At 37.2% G+C, this 22,283-nt stretch overlaps 9 protein-coding genes across 9 annotated transcripts; 6 read left to right on the forward strand and 3 right to left on the reverse strand.

The window, feature by feature from the left end:
- Positions 1-6,526: 6,526 nt before the first annotated feature.
- FPOAC1_007464 (uncharacterized protein) lies at positions 6,527-7,271 on the reverse strand (the record flags this gene model as incomplete). Its single annotated transcript, XM_044851925.1, has 2 exons — positions 6,527-6,532; positions 6,588-7,271. 2 exons carry the CDS (start codon positions 7,269-7,271, stop codon positions 6,527-6,529), a joined length of 690 nt encoding a protein of 229 aa, XP_044704595.1.
- Positions 7,272-8,299: 1,028 nt separating this feature from the next.
- On the forward strand, positions 8,300-8,530 carry FPOAC1_007465 (uncharacterized protein; the record flags this gene model as incomplete). The annotated part of the gene is made up of 1 exon (XM_044851926.1): positions 8,300-8,530. The coding sequence occupies one exon, from the start codon at positions 8,300-8,302 to the stop codon at positions 8,528-8,530; it is 231 nt and encodes a 76-aa protein (XP_044704596.1).
- A 900-nt stretch (positions 8,531-9,430) lies between these two features.
- Positions 9,431-11,314, forward strand: FPOAC1_007466 (uncharacterized protein; the record flags this gene model as incomplete). The annotated part of the gene is made up of 1 exon (XM_044851927.1): positions 9,431-11,314. One exon carries the CDS (start codon positions 9,431-9,433, stop codon positions 11,312-11,314), a length of 1,884 nt encoding a protein of 627 aa, XP_044704597.1.
- Positions 11,315-12,304: 990 nt separating this feature from the next.
- FPOAC1_007467 (uncharacterized protein) lies at positions 12,305-12,996 on the forward strand (the record flags this gene model as incomplete). Its single annotated transcript, XM_044851928.1, has 3 exons — positions 12,305-12,457; positions 12,509-12,780; positions 12,828-12,996. 3 exons carry the CDS (start codon positions 12,305-12,307, stop codon positions 12,994-12,996), a joined length of 594 nt encoding a protein of 197 aa, XP_044704598.1.
- A 575-nt stretch (positions 12,997-13,571) lies between these two features.
- FPOAC1_007468 (uncharacterized protein) lies at positions 13,572-14,623 on the forward strand (the record flags this gene model as incomplete). The annotated part of the gene is made up of 2 exons (XM_044851929.1): positions 13,572-14,172; positions 14,223-14,623. The coding sequence occupies 2 exons, from the start codon at positions 13,572-13,574 to the stop codon at positions 14,621-14,623; spliced, it is 1,002 nt and encodes a 333-aa protein (XP_044704599.1).
- A 714-nt stretch (positions 14,624-15,337) lies between these two features.
- FPOAC1_007469 (uncharacterized protein) lies at positions 15,338-16,330 on the reverse strand (the record flags this gene model as incomplete). The annotated part of the gene is made up of 1 exon (XM_044851930.1): positions 15,338-16,330. The coding sequence occupies one exon, from the start codon at positions 16,328-16,330 to the stop codon at positions 15,338-15,340; it is 993 nt and encodes a 330-aa protein (XP_044704600.1).
- A 2,317-nt stretch (positions 16,331-18,647) lies between these two features.
- Positions 18,648-19,122, forward strand: FPOAC1_007470 (uncharacterized protein; the record flags this gene model as incomplete). The annotated part of the gene is made up of 2 exons (XM_044851931.1): positions 18,648-18,761; positions 18,943-19,122. 2 exons carry the CDS (start codon positions 18,648-18,650, stop codon positions 19,120-19,122), a joined length of 294 nt encoding a protein of 97 aa, XP_044704601.1.
- Positions 19,123-19,462: 340 nt separating this feature from the next.
- On the reverse strand, positions 19,463-20,645 carry FPOAC1_007471 (uncharacterized protein; the record flags this gene model as incomplete). Its single annotated transcript, XM_044851932.1, has 4 exons — positions 19,463-19,762; positions 19,836-20,046; positions 20,107-20,157; positions 20,527-20,645. The coding sequence occupies 4 exons, from the start codon at positions 20,643-20,645 to the stop codon at positions 19,463-19,465; spliced, it is 681 nt and encodes a 226-aa protein (XP_044704602.1).
- A 462-nt stretch (positions 20,646-21,107) lies between these two features.
- FPOAC1_007472 (uncharacterized protein) lies at positions 21,108-22,142 on the forward strand (the record flags this gene model as incomplete). The annotated part of the gene is made up of 3 exons (XM_044851933.1): positions 21,108-21,929; positions 21,991-22,037; positions 22,103-22,142. 3 exons carry the CDS (start codon positions 21,108-21,110, stop codon positions 22,140-22,142), a joined length of 909 nt encoding a protein of 302 aa, XP_044704603.1.
- Between the last annotated feature and the right edge of the window lie 141 nt (positions 22,143-22,283).

Raw genomic sequence — 22,283 nt, forward strand, 5'->3', positions numbered from 1 at the left:
TGTGGCTACCAGGTTGGATTTATATGCAATATTCTTTTATTAGGTAATTTTTAAGGTATAAATCTTAAAGTATATATTTAAAATTAATTTATAAAAAGATATAGTTTTTAAATTTAAATATTAATATAGATTTTATTTAAAAGTATATAACTATTATAATTTATAAAATTAAAATTATAATAATTATTATAAAAATTTTTATTTTTTTTAAAAATTAATTATTAAATATTTTTTTATTAATATTAATATTAATAAAACTATATAATTATATAATTACTATATAAAATAATAAACTTTAAAGTTTTTATTAATTTTAATTATATATTAAATTAAAAAATTATTTATAAATATTTAATTTTTATAATTAATTTTATTTTAAAAAAAAGAAATTAATTAATATTATAGGCTAAGTCTAGTAATATAGGTAGATAGGGAATACTTTAAGTATAATAGGTTTTATTACTATAGATAGGCACTATAGGTAGGTTAAGCTCTATTAATAAGATATAGCTTAAGGAGCTATATTTAAGATCTAATTAATAATCTAATTAAGGTTATAATAATAATACTATTACTATATAATCTAATTTACTTATAGCTCTAGGGTAAGTTAATTTAATTTTAAGTTATAATAGTATTTCCCTCTTTAGTATTAAGCTTTATTAAAATAGGCTACTATAGTTTAGGCTTATTAAAGTATTTCTTATAGAAGTTTACTATAATCTCTATAGAATTCTTTATATAAATAGTAAGGACTTCTATTAAGTCTATATATCTAGCCTATTTTATAGTATACTTTAATTTAAAGTAGCCTCTTTAGCCTTATTTATCTTATTAAGAATCTATAATATCTTTAACTTTTTACTTTTTTACTTTTTTAGCTTTTATTAATAATAATAAGTCTATATTCTAATTAGGCAGTAGATTAATAGTAATTAGCTTTAATAGGCTTATATAAAATATAAGGTATATCTTTATACTAGTAAGCAGTTCTAGTTAATAGGTATATAGAGAGATAACTTTATTAATCTTTAATAGGTTAATATTTTTCTAGTCTAGTTTCTTTTATAGCCTAAAGGTCTTAATATTCTTAGTATCTAGCTATATTAAGTCTTTTACTTAGTATTATTAGGCAGGTTATTTATATTAGTTTACTTAGGCTTTATAATAAGCTTATATAGTAATACTTTTTAATCTTAAGTATTTTAAGATATTATTTATTATTTTTATAAATTATTCTATATTTCTAATAACTAGGGTTTCTTTAACTATAATTATAGGTTTAAAGCCTATTTATAGATAAAATCTATAGTTTATAAAGAATAAAGATATACTAGTAATTTTAGATTTTAAGGAATTTACTATAAACTTAGCTAGGGAGAGCTATTAGTTCTAGTTATTCTATAGGTATAATATATAGGCTTATAAGTATTATTTTAATATAATATTTAGATATTTAGTCTATTTATTAGTCTTAAAGTAATAAGTAGTAAATAGTAATAAGCTAATTAATAGTTATTTAATAAGCTTTTATTAAAACTTTACTATAAACTAAAGTCCTTAGTTTAATACTATAGTCTATAGGAGCCTATATAGCTTTTATACTTCCTTTAAGTAATAATAGGCTATATCTTTAGTATTATAAGTTCTTTTATATATAATAATATATCTTATTTTAATTAAGTAATAGGCTATAATTAAAATAATATTATTTTTTTTATTAGGCAGTAAATATATAATAAAATCTATTAATATATATTACTAGGCTTATTTAAAGATAGGTAAGGGTTTTAATATATTTTACTTTATTTCTTAGGCTAGGTTAACTCTTTAATATATATAGCAGTTCTTAATTTATTATTTAATATAGGCTAATATTCTAGGCTAATAGTAATCTCAAGAAAGTAGATTATAAATATAGATATAACTTAAGTATTTTACTATAGGGTATTTATAGTAAGCTTTTAGTAAAATAGTCTTAAGGGTATTATAACTTAAGATATAAATATAGTCTTAATATAATAATTATTCTTAGATAATTTTATACTTTATAAGTATAATCTTTAAGTATTATAGTATATTAATCCTAAAGGCTTATAGTATTAATTATAGATCTTTATTAGTTTAGTATTTTTTATTTAGTAAATAATTAATCTCTTTTAGTAACTCTATTAAAAGTAATAGCTCCTTAAGTATTAATATAGATTAGTTTTATTATAGTAAGTAGTAAATATAGGCTCTTTAGATTTATAGTAATAAAAGTTATTAATTCTCTTTTTTTAATATTATTTAGCTTTAATATACTAAATACTTATTTCCCTCTTTAGGGAGGTCTTTTAACCTCCTAATTAAAGTATTAAGTTTAATTCTCTATTTCCTAGGTTAATATATAATCTAGAAATTAAATTAAAATAAGAATTTAAATTAATAAGCTTATTATTAATTAAGTAACTTTATTATTATAAAGTACTTTAAGTTCTTATAATTTATAATTACTTTTATTAATAAGGGTATCTTTTTTAGTTTAAGTTTTTATTCTTTAAAATAGTAAATAATAGCTATAAATTCCTTATTATAGATCTTATAGTTATATTCTATAGATATATATTTCTTAGAGAAGAAGGCTATTAAGTATAGCCTTTTATTATTATTATATTATAATAGTATATTAGTAAATATATAATTAGAGGTATTTATCTCTAGGATTATATCTTTTATTTAATTAAAAAGGCATAAGATTAATACTAATATAAAGGCTTTCTTTAAGTCTTAAAAAGCCTTTTTATAGGTTTTATCCTAGATAAATAGTATATCTTTTTTTATTAAATAGTTTAATAAGGCTATAAGCTTAAAGAAGTTATAAATAAACTTTTTATAAAAGTTTATAAATTCTATAAAAGCTTATATATCTATTAAGTAGGTTAAGGTTTATTAATTCTTAATAGTTTTAATCTTTATAGAATCTATTTAAATATTATCTTATTTTATAATAAGGCCTAAGAACTTAGTTTTTATAATTATAAATTTATATTTAATTAGGTTTATAAATAACTTAATAGCTTTTAATTTTTTAAGTATTATTTTTAATTACTTAATATATTCTTCTTAAGTCTAACTATAGATTAAAATATTATTTAAGTATATAGTATAGAATATATCTAGGTATTCCTTTAGTATATTATTAATATATTATTAAAAGGTTATAAAGGCTTTTATTAGGCTAAAGGGTATAATTAGTAACTTATATAATTTAAATTAAGTATAGAATACTATTAAGTATTCTTAGCTTTCTTTAATATATAGATTATTAAAGGTTAATATAATATTAATATAGGAGAAGTATTTTATATTAAATAGGTTATTTAGGGATTCTTTAATTAAGAGAAGTAAATAGTAGTCTTTAACTATAATATTATTTAAGGCTTAGTAGTTTATATAGAAATATAGATTATTATTAAGTTTCTTAATAAATAATACTAAGGAGACTATAGGTAATAAGCTTAAGTAAATAAATCCTTTATATAGATTCTTATCTAGCTATTCTTATAAGGCTATTAGTTTATTTTAAGATATTCTATATAAAGGTTTAAATAGTAGTTTTCCTCTTAAGGTTAATTTAATATAGTAGTCTTTAAATTAATATAGTAATAGCTTTTTTACCTCTTTAGGTAAGAAAATATCTTAAAACTCTTAAAGTTCTTTTAATAATATAAATATCTCTAGCTTAAGCTTAAGTAAGTAATTTAATTACTTTAAGGTAATAGTAAAAAGGTAATAATAGTCTTTTTGGCTATATATTTAGGCAATTTATAGGGAAATTAGGAAAATATTCTTTTTCTCTAAGGCTAATAAGATATTCCTTTTTATTTAATATATAAACTTCTTTAAGATAGTCTATAAAGCCTTAATCCTTATAGGCTTAATTAAAGTATTATAGAATTTCTAGTAATATAGGCTATTAAATATAAATATATAGGCTATAAAGCTTATCTATAGATTATATTATTTTAATTAAAGTATTCTTAAGATAATAAGGTAATTAGCTAGCTAGGTTATATAGAAGATTATACTTTTTTACTTATAATTAATAATATAAAGTCTAGTATAAATATAGTAAGTAATCTTTTTACTCTTAGTAAATTACTTATTAAATACTTTAATCTTAAAGGTTCTCTTTAAAGGTTTAAACTTTAAGTTCTAGGATTTAGCCTAGCTTTTATTAATAAACCTTTTTCTTTTTACTTTACTATTAATTATAATATAAAATAGAATTAATTCTTTTTTAGCTATATTAAGGCTAATAGATAGTATTATTAAGTTTAAATATTAATTATTTTTATTCTTAATTAGGATTCTATAAATAAAGGTAATAAATAGTTTAATCTTTAGTATAATAAGTATAAAGAGAGGAATTTAATATTAACTTAAAATAGGCTTACTCTATTTTCCTAGTATCCTTAAGAATATCTAGATTAATAAGAATTAATATAGCTAAATATAGATAAGTATAGAGATAAGGGCTAGCTAGTGTAATTAAGGCTATAAGTAAAAGTAACTTAATAAAGCCTAGTTAAATATATATTAAGTTTAAGATAATTATAGAGATAGTAATTAATTAAATTATAATAAAAGTATTAATTATTTTCTTATTATTAGTTAAGGCAGTTATAATAGTACTAATTACTAAGGTCTATAGGTTTTTTAGCTAATTAGTAGTTTTTAAAGGGGCTTTTCCCTTTATAAGGTAATAAGGACTTCTTTTAAAGTATTTAAGAATATTCTTTTAATAATATATTTATTTTTTATAATATAGGCTATAGCTTTACTATAAAGTAATATTATTAATTTTTTAATTCTTATAAGAAAATAGCTAGATTATAATATTTATAGCTAGGCAATAGGTTATATATAAGTATTCTATATAGTTCTTAGGAAATAGTTTATTTTAATAGGGTAAGGAAGGCCTTTTTTAATATTTTTCCTTTTAGTATAAAGTATTAAAACTTAGTAAAAAAGGTATTAAAATCCTTATAAGTCTAGTAAAAGTAAAATAATTTAGTATAAGTATTATTAATTTAATTTAGGTCTTTAAAAGTATATTCTAGTAAATTAATAATATCTTAGTAGTTAAGGAATTAGTATTTATTAGCTTTAATATATAGTAAGACTTATATATAAGTATATCCCTTAAGATAGCTAATTATATAGGATATTTAAGTAAAATATATTAGGAATTAATTATAATTAATTTTTAGTTTTAAGTATATCTAGGAAATAAAATAATATAAATTACTCTATTTATCTTTAAACTTATTAGAGTTAGGTAATTATTTAATAAGACTAATTAATTTAATAAATTAAGAAGAAAGTAAAAAAGTTATTTTTATAGAAGTTACTATATAAAGCTTAATAAAAGCGCTAATCTTAAGGGGTTTATAGATAGTAAGTATAATAAGTTAAGTAATATTAAGAGTATAATATTTAGTAAAGTAGGCCTTAAAGATATTATTATTTTTCCTCTTTAGGGCTTTTTTATATTATTACTTAATATACTTAAGCTAGGCTTAAATAAAGTTATACTTAATAGTAATTTATTATAGAGATTATTTAAGTTTTTAATATTTATCTTTTATATTCTAGGTCTTATTCTCTAGCTAGGATATATAGTTTTAAGTATTCTTAATATAGGTATAAATATTCTAGAAGTATTTAAATTAATTATCTAGGTATTCTAAAGTATAATTATAAAATAACTTAATATTATTTAATAAAAAGGGTAAAAGTAAGTAAGTAAATATTATATTTAATATTTAATAGTTAAGAGCTATATAGTATTATAAGCTAAGTTTAATAATATAGATAAATAGGGAATACTTTAAGTATAATAGGTTTTATTACTATAGATAGATACTATAGGCAGGTTAAGCTTTATTAATAAGATATAGCTTAAAAAGCTATATTTAAGATTTAACTAGCAGTTTAACTAAGGTTATAGTAATAATACTATTACTATATAATTTAATTTACTTATAGCTCTAGGGTAGGTTAGTTTAACTTTAAGCTATAATAATTAAAAAAGTTTAAGGCTTTTAATAATTTTTTAAATAATCTTTTTTTTAATATTTAAAGTTAATATATTATTAATATAAATAATAATTAAATTATTATTTTTATTTTTTTTAATTATAAGGTTTTTAATTATATAATTAATTATTAAATTAATAAATTAAAATTTAAATTTTTATTATATAAAAAAAAAAGCTTTAAAAGCTTTTTATAAAATAAAATATAATAATAATATTAATATATTAAAAAGTAAAATACTTTAAATAAAATTACTTTTTAATCTTTAAAATAATTTTTAAAATAATTTTTAATAAAAAGAATAAATTATTAATAATTTATAAAGTATTTAATACAAATAGTATTATTAAAAAGTTTATTAAATTAGAATTTATTATATTAAGAATCTTATAAAGTTAAAAAACTAAAGAAAATTCTAAAAAAGAAAAAAAAAAGCTTATAATTAATACTATAGTTTTTAATATAATAAAATTTAATACAATAGGCGCAATATTCTTAATAACCTCCAGAGTATAAATATAAGCATCAATAGCCTCAACAGGAGGTAGTAGCGAGAGTGCGATTTCATAGGCCGATGTTCCATATTCTTTTATAGCCTGCTCGACCTCGATTCCAGCCTCATCCAAGACTGCGATAATGTCGGTGAGTAACGACCATACCTTGGATCGAAGTATCTTTGATGAATGTGCAACGCCTATGCTCCCTTTCTCTGCAGGATCCAGTGTTTCCGGGGCAAGAAGGCAAAACTCCAACTCCATACCGACCAAAAAGTCCAATCCACGATCCGCCTTTGTCTTTTCAACCAGAGTCCTCAGAATGTGTCTCGCATCAGTATTCTGAAACTCAACGTGACCGAAACAGACAGCAGCATGATATCCACGGGCGGTATGGCTTGCACGTTTCAGTGATGATACATCAGGCCAGATCTTGCCAGAGTCTACGAAGAACGGCATGAGTTTGGGAATGAATTCTGCAGTCGTAGTGACACATGTGTCGAGAGGTGCACAGTTGAGATATCCATTGGATTCGATAATCTTCTTGAATGTTGAGGCGGGGACTAGTCTTGTTCTCAAAACGCCGCAGATGTCGACCCATTGCAAAATGATAATTTTGACTAAGTGGTTTCTAGCCCAGAAATCATTTTGGTTCTTCGAAGTGGTACTAGAACCACTGCGTCTGGAAAGCATTTTGGTGGTGAAGAACAGAGAGTGATAAGAAAATTGAAATGCTTAGGATGGGGCCTTGGGGCTATGCTGACTTTTATGCGCCCGGCGAAAGGCACATTATATGTCCAGGAAATCCTTCCAGTGGCGATTGTCGACCAAAGCAGGTCTGCGCATAGAGGATTGGATCTCATCATCAAGCATGTCAGTCAAAGTAAGCGCTAAGATTATGTAGTCAGACTGGGAGGAATCACGATAGGAGGATAAGGATTTGGGGTCAGATTTAGAGTCCGAAATAAGGTAACTAGCCGAATATCTAGTGGAAGACTATATTAAAAAGGCAGGTGTTTTAAACTCAGTGATTCGCCGCCATTGATCGACAAGTGAGCAAACTGCATAATATAATCACAACGTCGCAGTCAACGCCTGCTTCATGCAGACCTATTTTGAAGATACATCGATCCTGGACAAGCTACAAAACTACTAGAGTCTTTTCCATATATTTTTCCTTGATGCCTGAGAAGATTACACAATTTGGAAATGTCTTTGCGCTCAACCCGCTCATGTTGACCGCTGGGATGGGATAAACCAACAGAAAAACATCAATAATCACATTATTAGAGTCTAAAGATATATCTTATTATTCACAGCAAATTCCTTAGGTGAGATTATTGATTCAATGTTTTAATATACGACATTGGCCTGAGAAGATTGACAGGTAAATTTTTAATGCAACAAAGCTATATGTGTGTTGACGAACAAAGAGCTGAATGGGATATGAAATGTGCCCACAAAAGTCAGTGCTGACATGTTGAACATCACATTTGGTTCAAGTGAACAGTAGGAAGACAAAGACATCAGGTTGAGATCAAAACCAATCGTATTGTTAGACTTTCACATGTTCTAGTACTTTATAAAAACCTTCCAAACTGCTCACAATTTTTGAGAAGAACCATCACACTCATCAGCAGTCTTACATCCAATCTAACATTTCAGCAACATCTTTCAGTAACATCTCTGAAAACACCGTCAAACCGTCAGAAACCGTCAAGATGTATCCCATCTCTACTTCCTCTTCTCCCGCCTCTTCGGCACCTGCCTCTCCCACAGAGGACAAGCAGGGTTACTTCCCTTCCACTAACTTTGTCAACCCCAGCATTCGTATTCATGAATGCGGCAAGTATGGTACTTGCAACTGCGCTGGCTGCACTGGATGCAATGGTGATGTTTACTGCATTACCAGCCAGCAGTGCTACAAGTGCTACTGCGAGTGTAAAGTCTAAATGATGGCTAAACACTGGACAGTAATTCTGTCTTCGGCCCGGGCAGACCTTGATTCAGTATTGATCTAGGACAGAGTTTTCCCATTCGCTGGTCCTGTGGGGCTTTCTGTTGCCTGAACCTGAAGGGGCTGTTTCCTGTATTTCTTTTCTTGTCTTCTTTTTAGTAGTTGTCTTACTGGGGAGTGTTGTCCTGGAACTTCCGAGGTGGCTAGTTGCGAAAAAGAATATATTCAATCTCTCTTTTATTTATCCATAGCATTATGACCAGTGAATTATTGTATATTGAGCGTCTAAGAAGCAGCCTTAGACTCTTCAATCGTGCCTATATCAAGGTTGTACTGAGTCTAACTGCCGACAGATCACTCCATAGAAAGTTTCTATACCTATAAGGCCTTCCACTTACGTATTCTACGGGACCCACTTAAGATCCGATCCCGTTAATATTGTGCATTACTGCACCGGATACTGTAATTTCCCACTAAGCGGGAAGTGATACCATCTGGTTTACGACGTAGGGCCCAAGCTATGCATTTTGAAACCCGGAAATACGTTCCGTGCATGACAGTTTATGCATCTGCTCTATCTTTTCGTTGCAACACTCGTGGTACGCGCAACAACAACCTTCGGGACGGACACTTGTGCCAACCCGGATGGTTGGTAAAGGGAGTGGATACTTACTTGAAACCCCGTGGACTGTCCGAGGGAGCATTAAGCTTATCTTGACTGACGTTGATACGGTTGACTATATAAGAATAATGACTTGCTGAACAGATCTAATCAATCATTAAGTCTGTAGATCAAAGTTTCCCCTTGAGTCTTCACTTTCTTGAAAGCTATCACAAACCAATCTTTGCTACTTCTTTTCTACATCTCTCAACCAATTCCCGTCTACATAACACAATGGCCACCAATATCCAGAAGTACGCCGAGGAGCGAAACAAACGTCTTCGGCCAGAGGGCACGGCTCAGTACATCAATCTCGCCGACTCTGAGCTCCGAAAGCTTGTTGCTGATCCTTGGGTGGACTACGAGGCCCTCGCTCGCCAAGACCAACCACTTCAAGATGGCGGAAGCACGAAGTTTCTGGTTGTCGGTGCTGGAATCAACGGCATCACATATGCTGCTCGACTTATTGAAGCTGGCTTTAGTCCCCAGGACATTGTACTTGTCGACACTGCCGGCGGGTACGGGGGTACCTGGTACTGGAACCGTTACCCAGGCCTTATGTGTGATGTTGAAGGCTATTGCTACCTACCGCTACTGGAGGAGACTGGCTATGTCCCAAAGCACAAGTACTCCTTTGGGGCTGAGATCAGGGGACAGCTAGAGCGTATTGCCACTCATTACGGATTCCGGGCTATGTTCTCAACCAAAGTGGACAGTCATGTCTGGGATGAGACCAAGGGCCGTTGGATCTTGGAGATGACGCAATCTTTTGGCAATGTCCAACCTCCGAAGCAGGTTACGGTAGAAACTCAGTTCCTTCTCCTTTGTGGCGGCGTTCTTGCCATCCCCAAAGCCCCAGCTCTTCCAGGATTTGCCGAATTCGGTGCTCGAAATGAGGTTTTTCACACCTCTCGATGGAACTACGACATTACCGGTGGTAGCCAGGATCGGCCTGACATGGTTAACCTGAAAGACAAGCGCGTGGCTATCATTGGAACTGGAGCCACATCAGTCCAGGCCGTACCCCATCTCGCAAAGTGGGCAAAGCACCTCTACGTCGTCCAAAGGACTCCATCATACTGCGGGGAGCGAGGTCAGAAGGAAACGACGTCTGAGGCTTGGGCTGAGGTTACGGCCTCTGGTCCAGGATGGCAGCATCGTCGTATGACGAACTTGAACAGCTTTTTAAGCGCAGATCCTGAGCCTGTAGACCTCGTCAACGACGGCTGGTCCAAAAACCAAGCTAGAGCCGGCCTAATTGGTAGCTCCTCACGACTGTGGGAACAAGCCGCGACGGGAGATCACATTGATGTGCTCCGTAGGATGGATGAACCCATCGCTGAAGAGCTTCGGGCCCGTGTCGACAGCGAGGTCCAGGACCCAGACACGGCTGAGAAGCTGAAGCCATGGTATCATGGGTGGTGCAAACGACCAACCTTTAACGACGATTATCTCGCCACCTTCAATCGCGACAACGTGACTCTTGTGGACACGAACGGCAAGGGAATTGATCGCTACACAGAACGCGGCATCGTCGTGGGTGGCCGTGAGCTGGAAGTTGACGTCCTCGTGCTTGCTACTGGCTTCACTCTTGCAAGCCAGTTGCTTCCTGAGGACAATATCAAAGCCAGTATAATCGGTTGTGACGGACGTCACCTGAAAGACAAATGGAACTCGCCCGAACTTGCGACTCTCTTTGGTGTGGCTACCAATGGTTTTCCTAACCTCTTCAGCCGCTTCGGCCCGGGTGGACCAGCCTCGTATAATATGACATCTGGTTACGACATTACTGGACGATTCATTGCACACATCATTGCCCATGCGACAAAAGAATCCAATCAACCCCAACGTCTGGTAATTGAGGCCTGTAGGAAAGGTGAGGAGAAATGGGCGGCTGAAGTGGTCAAGCGTGCAGCGTGGTTTTCGGCCTTTTCCATCTGCACGCCGTCATACTTCAACTCCGAGGGCGAAAAGGCTCCAACAACAACTGAGGAGGCTTATCAGTGGGCTTTGAATGCTGGTTGGGGATCAGGGATTAATGACTATCAACGTATTATCGACGAGTATGCCCAGAGAACTAGTGATCAGCTTGAAGGTTTTATCATCAGGGAGGTCTGAGCTTTATGGAGAGTGAAGAGTGAGAGAAATGTGTTGGGGTATCGGCGACAATGATATAAAGTTGAAAGCAGAGTTGAGATGTTGGCTAGTAAGAGAATAGGTGCACAAAATATAGAAAATATAATTATCATGGTGAGCTTTTGCCTAATTAATTATTCGTCTTTTTATCTTGTGTATACTTTTTATTCTTGATCCAGCCTTTACTTTTCTGTAGGGTATCTCAATTGCTAGATAGTGCTGAGACAACAAGGATCATTAGCGAACTATGCTTCAGCGATTGCCATGTCAATTAAGAAAGAGGCAGAGTCGCGACAAAAGCGTGGCTGTCCATTGTCCACCTTGATCATTTAATTAAACTAAATGCTTTGCTGACTGACTATAGAGGCGGTGAAGGAAGAATCTCTCCTTTTGATGGCCCATTTATTGTGGCTGGGTTGTGCTGCTCCGCCATGCTTAGCTTACAAGGCCAAGGGCTGAACAAGGATGAAACCTGACCCAGTTGCCGTGAGAATAATGCAAGAAAGAGATATACTAACGCTCGCTACTCGGTAGAGTATGCAAGTAGCCATACTGCCAATTCGTCTCGTTTGATGTCGCTGTCATCTAAAATGTAATTTTGCCAAGTGAACAGTTAATCTGTCGCGACATGCTCCAACAGTTTGATCCAAGTGCTGGCAGTCAGCTAATTTTACACGCTCCACTATAAGATAGTGGACTCACTGGGCTTACTGTCCACCAGGTGGTAAAAGCTTCGGAGAAAATATGGGATTACTGGGGTTTGTCTGACAGGATGATGTTCAGAAGGATTCAATGAGGCTATGAGACGAGACGATATTTTAAGAAATAAACTAGGCGGTAGAGGATTCTCCGTCATTGATATGAAGTGTTTTTCTTCGCTGATTGAGGAAAAAAAAAATAGAGTTGTTTCTCTCGTCTTCCTAGATCACCAAAAACTATTTTGCCATACCAAATTTGAGATACACTATCAATATGACTTCACGTCACCCCGATCTAGCTCAATACCCCACTGGCTTCACAATTCTCCGCATCTTCCAAGCTGTTCTTAGTATCATCACCATCGTGGTGACATCCTTCACAATAAACGCCGTGGTCCTACCAGCGAATTGTTTATTAATAGTTGCTGTACGTTTCTCTCATCTACAAGCTATTGGAAATTTACTAATCATCCGACAGAGTTCCGCAACACTTCTCATCTCATTATGGGGAGCTTTTGCCCACCTGTCATTTAGTCGCCTTTTCAGCTTCCGAGCAGCTTTTGCACTCGATGGAGCCCTTACTATTCTCTGGGGTGTCTCAATTGCTGTTTTGGGCGCTCAGACAGCTATCATTTGGATCCATGGGTCCGATTACTGTGAGACAAACAAGTGTCCTGGTAACCTGATGGTTGTGAGTCGCTTCTATGCATATGTCTTTGCCATATGTTTTGCCCTTGCTGCCATTGGTTTGTAAGTTGAGATATCGCTTAGGTATGGACGGAAGCTAACTTGTTCAGAATATTTTCATGCGCGACTATTATCTTTCATGGAGTGGTCAGCTGTCGCCAACATAAATACAATCAGATTGGTACGAATAAGGAAGCCGAGCCAATTGATGTTGGTCCAAAGCATCCTCAAGATTCGACTGCTTATCAGGGAGCGGCGGGATACTCGTCATTGCCATAGATTAGTAGCGCCTGATATAGTTCTACGTTGAATTGATACCCAAGTTACATGTCATGATGGTTGACTTTTTCTCATTCTGCCACTGCGCGTTTGCACCTTCAGATATAGCCAACATTATCGAACGACTTATCTACGGAAGGATCCGACAAAGATGGTGATCAGCATAAGAAGTATCCCATTATCCCGGTGGGTAATCACTTGAGCCTCAAGATACTGTAATTGCGTCCTGTTCTATCGGAGTATCCAACAGAGTTGGTCAATCCCCGGGTCGGCGATGTCCCATTTTTGTCGGCGACTTGAACGCGGGCGTTAAACATCCCCGATTGTGATCGACATATCTAAAGTCTAGTTAATTCCCGTTCAGCGTTGACTTCGGCCACTAGAAATTTGAATTACACTCTGAGGATTTGATATATTCTTGATACGCTCGTGAAAATATGTCGATCACTACCACTGTCAGAAGAGTACTTCCCTCTTGTAATAACAACTTGGGAAGATCTATCACAAGCTCTTTTACTTCAAAAGCAACACGAAGCCAGAAACCATTCACTTCTACAAAATCGTCATTGCATGCAATGTCATCCAGAATAACACTATCAAGGACGATAAAGTCCATCCATCTTGCGCTATCGAAAAACTACTCTACACAAAGCAGGACCACAACTCGCGCCTACTTCGCAACGCACAAAAGAGTTGTGTCTGAACCAACAATTCATCCACTCTTCGAGACCACCACCAACACATGGCAATACATCGTCGCTGACCCCATCACCAAACATGCAGTCATTATCGACCCTGTCCTTGACTACGACCCCGTCAAGATAGCAGTATCGACAAGCTCAGATAATGCGATCATCAAGATTGTGAAAGACGAGGGCTATCAGGTTGACATTATCCTTGAGACTCATGCCCATGCGGATCATCTTACCGCAGCATCATATGTCCAGTCAGTCTTGTCCAAGAGTCAGAGTATCAAACCAGCTATTAGTATTGGGAGTCGTATCAAGCAAGTACAGAAATTGTTTGGTGACAAATACGGTGTCCCAAGCAAGGAATATGATACTGTCTTTGATAAGCTCTGGGAGGATAACGAAGAGTTTGCCATAGGAACTCTGACTGCACGAGCTGTTCACTTACCTGGACACACGCCTGATCACATGGGTTATCAAATTGGCAGTGAGTCTTTCCCCATTGACTTCACATCCATGTTATTGACCATCATTTAGACAACGTTTTTGTCGGCGATTCAATCTTCAATGTCGACGTAGGCTCTGCTCGCGCTGACTTTCCCGGTGGAAGTGCCAAAGACATCTTCAAATCAGGCCGCAAATTGCTCTCCCTTCCCGAAGACACCAAGATTTGGGTAGGCCACGACTATCCACCGGAAGGCCGAGATGCCCTACCCTTCGCTGCTGTTGGAGAGCACAAGAAGAACAATAAGCATCTCAAAGATGGAACACAAGAGGATGAATTTGTTGAGATGAGAAGGAAACGCGATGCGACGTTGGCGGCACCGAGACTGATTCATCCTTCGTTGCAGGTTAATATCAGGGGTGGACAGTTGCCTGCTCCGAGTACTTCGGGATCGCGCATGTTCCATCTTCCCTTGGCCACCCCGACGTGGTAGTTGGTGATTTTTGTGATTAGATTATTTTCTTGAGCGGTACGTAACTAGCTAGTCGTTCATTTGACGCTCTCTATTTGTCATATTCGTCTTTTATTAGTCCTAGTTTATTTATTTTTATGATCTCTTAAGCTTTTGCATAGGCCTTCTTAATTTCCTTAAGGTTTTTAATAAAGGTTAATCTATCTATACAGACTAACTTATTAATAATTCTTTATATTTAAGGTTCCCTCAAGACTGGGTTTCCTAACCAAGGCATAACTCATAGTTACGGCATAATATAGGTTATAAAGAAAGCTTCGGTCGCGCTGAACAGACAGCAGCAACTTCTTCCTCTAGTGTGTGAAGTGACCTTTTCATTGACCCTGGTCTTAGGTGTTCTAGCTAGTGACTAACTAGCTACCGAGGTCTTCCTCTAGTCCTAGTTTAACTCTCAGCCTTTTTAGTATCAGTGCTTGATAGACATGACACAAAGGCGCAGACTTCATACATTAGTACATGTAACTCAACGGGGTATTTTAATGATAACGTCGTTTACCTTGGTGAGCGTTGTACTGTCAATCGGTGATATAGTCTCGTAGAGGTCTAGCACACCAAGTTTTATTCCCAGAAAGGTTATTCACATTCTTAGATAGAAGTTTCGAATGGTATAAGTCTATCTCCCTTCTTTATCACGGAAAATATTTAAATTGTCTATGCATCAACACAAAAGATCTATCATGGGAGAAAAACTCTGAATAGCACACCGGCGCCAAACATGGATGCGATGGTAATAAACGAACTCACTCCCATAGTCGCCATGCCGCTGATTCCATGACCACTTGTGCATCCACCAGCAATACGCGCACCAAATGTCAAAAGAACTCCTCCAATGATTAGACCCGGCAAAGATTGCTCCGGGCTGCTAACCATTGCCTCCCGAATAGCAGGGACTTGAGCAATGGTTAACCAAGACCCCGCCACAACTCCACCGGCGAATAAAATATTCTCGGGGATTGACTCGATCGTCTTTCCACCAACAAGATCCCAAAACATATTTCCAAACTCTCCGTAGGCCCCGCTTACACCAACTGGCTTGTTGGTAAAAATGACAGAAAATAGCTGTCCAACGCCGATGAGAAGACCGCCGACAATCGGATGCAACATTGTCTCACTACGCGGCGCTGCAGCCAATATTGTCGCCAGGATACCAAGCATGGTTATCTCGTACGCGACAAGAACTTTGTTCGCCGACCATCCGGTAATAAACATGACATTGTTATTCTCGGCGCGGCTCGTCGGTGGCTGTGGCTTGGACACCAACGGCCTGATCTTCACCCAAGCGATCCCTGCAAGGAGAGAAGTGCAGGCGAGCAGCCGGCTGTGTCCGATACCAACTGTGGCTTGGACGAGGACAGTTCCAGGACATGCACCGGTTAAGCTTATCCCCAGACCGAGTATAGCTCCGCCGATGATGTTACCGTCATAGGACCCGAGCCAACCATGATTGGATGGTAGTTTGGTAGGTATTTTGTTTGCGGAGGATTTGTTGTTGTTGTTGTTGTTGTAGGTTGCAAAGACGACAGCACTCGTGGCGGATGCGGTGAGAAATGTGGCGAGCATGTGGAAGTCGGAGAGGCTGAACTGATCCCTGATGACTTGTGGGTTTGCGACGCCCGAGAGGGTGAGACCAGTGCCGAATACAGCCCCTGTCAATAAATTTGTTGTCATGATTATTTGCTGATGTGTCTGTGTGTCTGTCTCTAGAACTTCATCTCAATGAACAGAAGTAAAGACCAAATGTTTTTAAGACATATTAGACTATGAACCTCTAGTCAATTATTAATCAATCAGTTTTTCGCTGTCTAGATTTAATTCTGATTCCCGCTTCTTCTTAAGGCCCATGTGGAACCGAAACTTAAATCAGTCAATTATTTAGTCCCCGACACCGACACATTTAGAGCCTGCACCATCAAGTAAGTATCCGATATCCAAAGTCTCCCGGATTAAGTGGAGAAGACCCCGGCTCGGTAGTCGGACTTTAAGTTAATGGGTTGTTTATCAGTTAGTCTTTTGAGTTTCTGTCGTAAGATTAATAGGATAGGGCATTAGAACTGTTATGTCTGCCTTAGCATGATACCGGTGGACATATCCAATCGTCAATTCCACATTGAGTTCTGGGAAATATGAACAGCATGTCGAGTCAGCTGTTAACATGTTATTTGAGATGACACGTGTGTCGAACAGGCCACTTACCCCAGACCTCTACCAGCACTGGCCATTGTATCTGGCCAAAGGCTTACAGTATGATAGATACTAATATCTAACCCTTGCTCGTTGAATGTTCTAAATATATTATCACTTCACATTTCCCCTTGAGGATGGAAAGGCGCTGTTGTACTAAAACTCCCAGAGCTTTCATTCCATTTCAAGACTACTGCCAGGGATTAACTGTGATTTTGTATTCGACAATATTGCTCAACGGTATGATCTTTAGTAAGGGCAACATCTTTGTGGTGCGATTTGATAATTCCCGTAGCTGTTTCTCAACGTTTAAACACCAAGTTTCTTATTTTCGTGAATGTCATAGCCTCTATGGCTACCTACGAGCATATTAGAACCTGACTACAGTGAGAATTTTTAATCCCCTCCTTGAGGGTACAGGGGTGACAACTGGCCCAGCTCCTTGTCAAAGCGTTGGCCTTGGTGGTGCCATGATCTGCCGCTAAACGCCTCTTTCAAGATTAGTTTACGTATCCCCGTACAGTTCCCAGTGGACTTCAAATCTCCAATAGGATACTTTACAGCATGATCGGCAAGACTCTCAACTGCCGTCTGACGTGAGATGGAGCAGATAATAATTACATCTAGACTACGTGGTCCCTATACTAGAAAGGAATTTATTGTGTTAAATCCTACAGGGCCACGATGTTCTCTCTGAGTACTTTTTTAGGGATTTGTTCTTGAGTGACGAGATAAATGTACGGAGAGGGAGATATACATTTTAAGACCTTAGACGTGGTTAGTATACAGGCCTGAACAGATCAGCACTTGAGATGAGCCAATGAGAGGGGGACTCACACCGCAATTGCGTCTGACCACGTAGTTGAACACCAGTCTTTGTGCTTTCTTTCAGGAAGTGAATCCTGATGCCCCCAAGGAAGGAATATCGTGTAAGCGCTAAAGTTTCGAGTAACATGCATGAGTGGAGTTGTTAATGCGCCCTGCTGGGCTGAATAGGAAGCAGGAAGGCTAAGCTTTCGGACTTTTGTGTTTGTGCGTTGTCGGATCCGAAAGAACCTATCACATCTGCAGTTAGGCAGGCAAGGAAGCCGCACAGCCGCAGGGCTACATTGCTTATGCATATAAGTATTGACGATCTTCAAACACGGCACGAGATAATTGGACATAGTAGTGGGAAAGGAGCACGGTATACAACTAGCCAGCGAATACCTTTCAGTGGCAAATGCATCCCGTGTTACCTTTATGATATACTGCTACAGACAGCAACTTACCAATGCACGATATGCCAGGTTCTTTTACTCTGGCAGACCTAGATATATCTATGGTTGTCATTGCAGGGAGAGGCGGGATTCCGAATAATTACTATAACATCAGTTAAGGGATAGTTCAACTATGGCTTAGATTTCACAAATACTCACAAAGTCACTGATTGTGTTTTCCCCTCTCTTATAAGACATCCGGATCCGTCGGCCATCCTACGTGATGTATCAACGAGAGGGTACATAGAAACGAGAACCAATTACAGTAACGTCCGACTGTCCCGGGGCACGTCCCTTGTCTAGTTTATTGGAGCGACGATCCGAAAGGATTCCAATGCATGAGGCAACGTGTATTGCGGCGAGGTCAACTCGAAATAGTCACCGTCACAGGAGTCCTACTAAGGGATAAAAGTATCCGTGAACAAGGTTTGTTGTTCACTGGGTTTTTATAAGAACCCGGAACATTGCAGTCAACTTGACAACATCATCACTCACAATCACATTCGAACCTTTTCCAAAGTTTTACCTGATAATAATCAACCACTATGAAGGCCACTCTCCTTGTCTCTCTTCTTCTCTCCCTTGGAGTCTCAGCTACTCCAGCAGTTGACACTACCACCATCGAAGACGGTGGCTACACCTATACTGGTATCGACAAGGTATGCAAATCTCAGAATTCACATTTCTCTCTTCCCGTCACTCCTCATTACTGCATTTCGATGTCACCTCTCGAGTCATGAAGCTGATATCAACATGCTTAGCCTCTCCTTGCTCTCCGTGGTCTGGAAGCCCGTTGCGACTGCTTCCCATGTTACTCTCCTCATGCAGACTGTGATCCAGGAAAGTGCCAGTGTGCAGGAGATTATGGCTGCTGGTCCTGTGGCGGTGGGCGTATGCAATGCCAGCCTGGACCTGGCTCTGGACAGTGTTGGACCTAAGCGGCTTCGGCCTTTGTTCATGTCGTCAGGTGTAGTGGATCGGAATCCCACGTGCTCATTCGGTATTTTGACGGAGATATGAGACCGGCGGAAATGTTGTACCAAAGGCAATGGCGTACGTATTCTGGATCAAGGGCAAAAGACCCGCACTGCAGAGTCAAATTGAATTATGCCATTAACAATATTGCCCAAGATTCCACATGGATCGAAGTGAACTCTGCGAGACAACCTCTCAACATGAGAATGGATAGAAAAAAATACCTCAAATAGTTTAAATATCATGGAATTGCCAAAATTCCGATTTGGAAAAGATAAGCTACATATCAAAAGCCAGACCTGTAACGGTTTCTTCAAGTACGAACATTTATATTTCTAATAATATAGCATAGGAAGCCACTACCTATCGGTTTATCAAGGTATAACTAGTAGTCCTCCTCAGAATCGTCGCTGATGTTGTCATCCTCGCTACTGCAATCCTCATCGTCTGGCACTTCGAGGTCTTCATCATCAGATTCGTCATACCGAGCTGACAGCATCATCTTGCCCCCCTCCTCCTCTATCTTGTCATTCGCCTCACTGGACAGAAACTGTTCGATATTCCCACTCTCCCAACGATCTCGGAGTTCATCCTCCCCCACGTCCTCATCTGTCCAAGCGTTATTGCGATTATCCTCCCTCGCTAGCTCCCTGTACACCTTGTCGAAACTGACGTTCTTGCATGACTAGTTTCCGATGTTAGTTCAATCGCTTGGTAGACACAAAAAGCCATAGGGTTCCTCATCAGTCGTAACTCACATTCTTCAAGTCCTCTACTATTCCCTCAATAACATCCCCCACCCTTTGTTCATAATCGTCTTGCGTGATTTTCCCCGCCTTCATCTTTTTCTTCAACACGCGATCTGTTTTAACCGCCGTGTACATGCTCTGTAAGAAGGAGCGATACTTCAGATGCAGGTCTTGGATATACTTGACGCTGAAACGACGGGTGCAGAGGTCTCTGATGGCACTGATATCATCCATTAGCATCTTGATGACGAAGCCATCTGTTATCCGCGAATTGACTTACCTTTGAAGTTGCTGAAAGTGGAACGCGACATGGGGGAGTGGGTGTTCGATCCTGACAGTCGGATATACCGGTTCAATCAGTCTTGGAATAAGGAGATGGACGATGATGATGATGAGTGGCGTTAGCTTGATCCAATCGATGAGCAGTCAACCTGTTTGGGAGATGACAAGTCGAAGCCGTTTCTCTGCAATTTTTATATCTGGCCAGATTATGATTGGTACGGTGATAGACCGCAGGATTACTATGAGGGATGTACATTTAGAATTATTTAGATAGATTGCACGTGTAATTTGACGCTGGGAAACTTAGCTCTTGCCACGAGAATCCACTTTCTTTGACTTGTTGATAACCCCTTCTTCGCTGTGGTAGTCACAATGTTTGGGTCCTCCCGCCTGGTCTTCTCAACATCGTCTAGCCCACATGTCTTGGGAATCGACACCATCGGGAATCTGGCTACCGAACTTAACAACAGCATTCTTCCTATTTCTATTGCCAGTCAGGTAGTTATTGTGGTTCGAGTGGGTTGAGAGACTAGTCATTCGGCTGTGGAGTTTGGTATACTTGCAAAACTTCATATCCTCATCTCAACCAATAGGACTACTATCAGGAGCATGCAGAGAGATGGCATTGTCGCCCCTACACGCCTCTAATCGCAATAAGCTGTCTGAAATACTTGATACATTGAGGGCAGCGTCGCATTGTAATGATAATGCAACAATGCCTCGAGCTTCTTCTAGTATGCTAAAATTGTCATTCGTGACGCGGTGGTCATACTGTGCCTTGGTATAAGGTTCTAGAGGTCCAGGATGACTAGACTAGGTACGTACTTCGTGTGCCAAAGGATCCGTAATCACGTGCCATTCCGTCAACCTTCTATGAAACCAGACCATCGGTGAGTTGAAGTCTAATTTCCAATGTTTTAGAGGCTTGCGTGATTTACTCAAATTGATCATCCACGATTCTACGGCGATCCTATTTATTATTTACCGTCGTTGAACAAAATGGTATCTTGGCCACATCTCGGCGGTCTTGCCTTCGCCCTCTCTCATCTTGTAGATTCAGCATTAGGCGATGAACACAAGTCCAACTACACGGCGCCCTGGGAAACTCTTCCTCCAACTCCACAATTGCCAGAACCAAACTTCAATGGGACTGTTCCCATCAACGGTATTGACCTTTGGTACGCGACATTCGGCGCTTCACTTGAATGTAGTAAACTTAAAGGCCTCTTCCCTGTGGTTTTTCTTCATGGTGGTTATGCCAACAGCGATTACTACGCCCATCAGATCCGACATCTGCGAGACGGTCCGTACACATTGATCGCAATAGACTCTCGCAGCCAAGGCCGATCTGGAGATGATCCTAGCAAGCCATTGGCTTATGATCAAATGACTGAGGATGTGGTCGCCCTGATGGATCATCTGGAAATTGAAAGGTTCTCGACAGTTGGATGGTCTGATGGAGGCATCATTTCGTTCGACCTTGCGATGAACTTTACATCCCGTGTTGATCGCATTTTCTCCTTTGGTGGATCATATAGTCCCACAAACATCAACGCTACAATCGGGGACAGTCCAGTATTCAGTGAATACTTGGAGCGGGTTGCGGTCGAGTATAAGCACAACACACCTTCGAATACCCCATTTGAGCAGGCATCGAAGAAATTAGACGAGATGTGGGCAACCCAACCAGTATGGGATGCCCAGTCGTTTGCGAAAATCCCATCGCGATACGATGTCGATGAAGCTCCCATTATCTGGATCGTTGATGGTGATTCTGAAGAAGCTGTGACTCGTGATACACCTGGAACACTACGCAGCTGGGTGAGTTTTCAGTTGCTGATCGACTTGTCTCTTGATGTCAATTGCTAACAAACGCCTTTAGATTTGGGGCTCTGACCTTGTTATCCTGCCAGGGGTCAGCCATTTTGCGTAAGTGTAGTGACGCTTACTTTAACTTCTATCTAGTTTGCTGACAACCGTCGAGTTTTCTACAGGACCCTGGTACTTTCAACGCTATGCTGGACCGATTCTTAAGCCTTCCTAAGACGAGCAGTCGCCAGTTAGATCTGTGAAAAAGATTCATAATCCTCAACATGTTTCTTTTCGTTTCTTTTCATTTACATTATCCGACTGTTAATTTGAGTCTAAACTTTCTCGTTTCTTCAATGGTAACAA

The sequence above is a fragment of the Fusarium poae genome, chromosome 3 (assembly GCF_019609905.1).
Source record: "Fusarium poae strain DAOMC 252244 chromosome 3, whole genome shotgun sequence".
In the NCBI taxonomy this organism is placed as follows: domain Eukaryota; kingdom Fungi; phylum Ascomycota; class Sordariomycetes; order Hypocreales; family Nectriaceae; genus Fusarium; species Fusarium poae.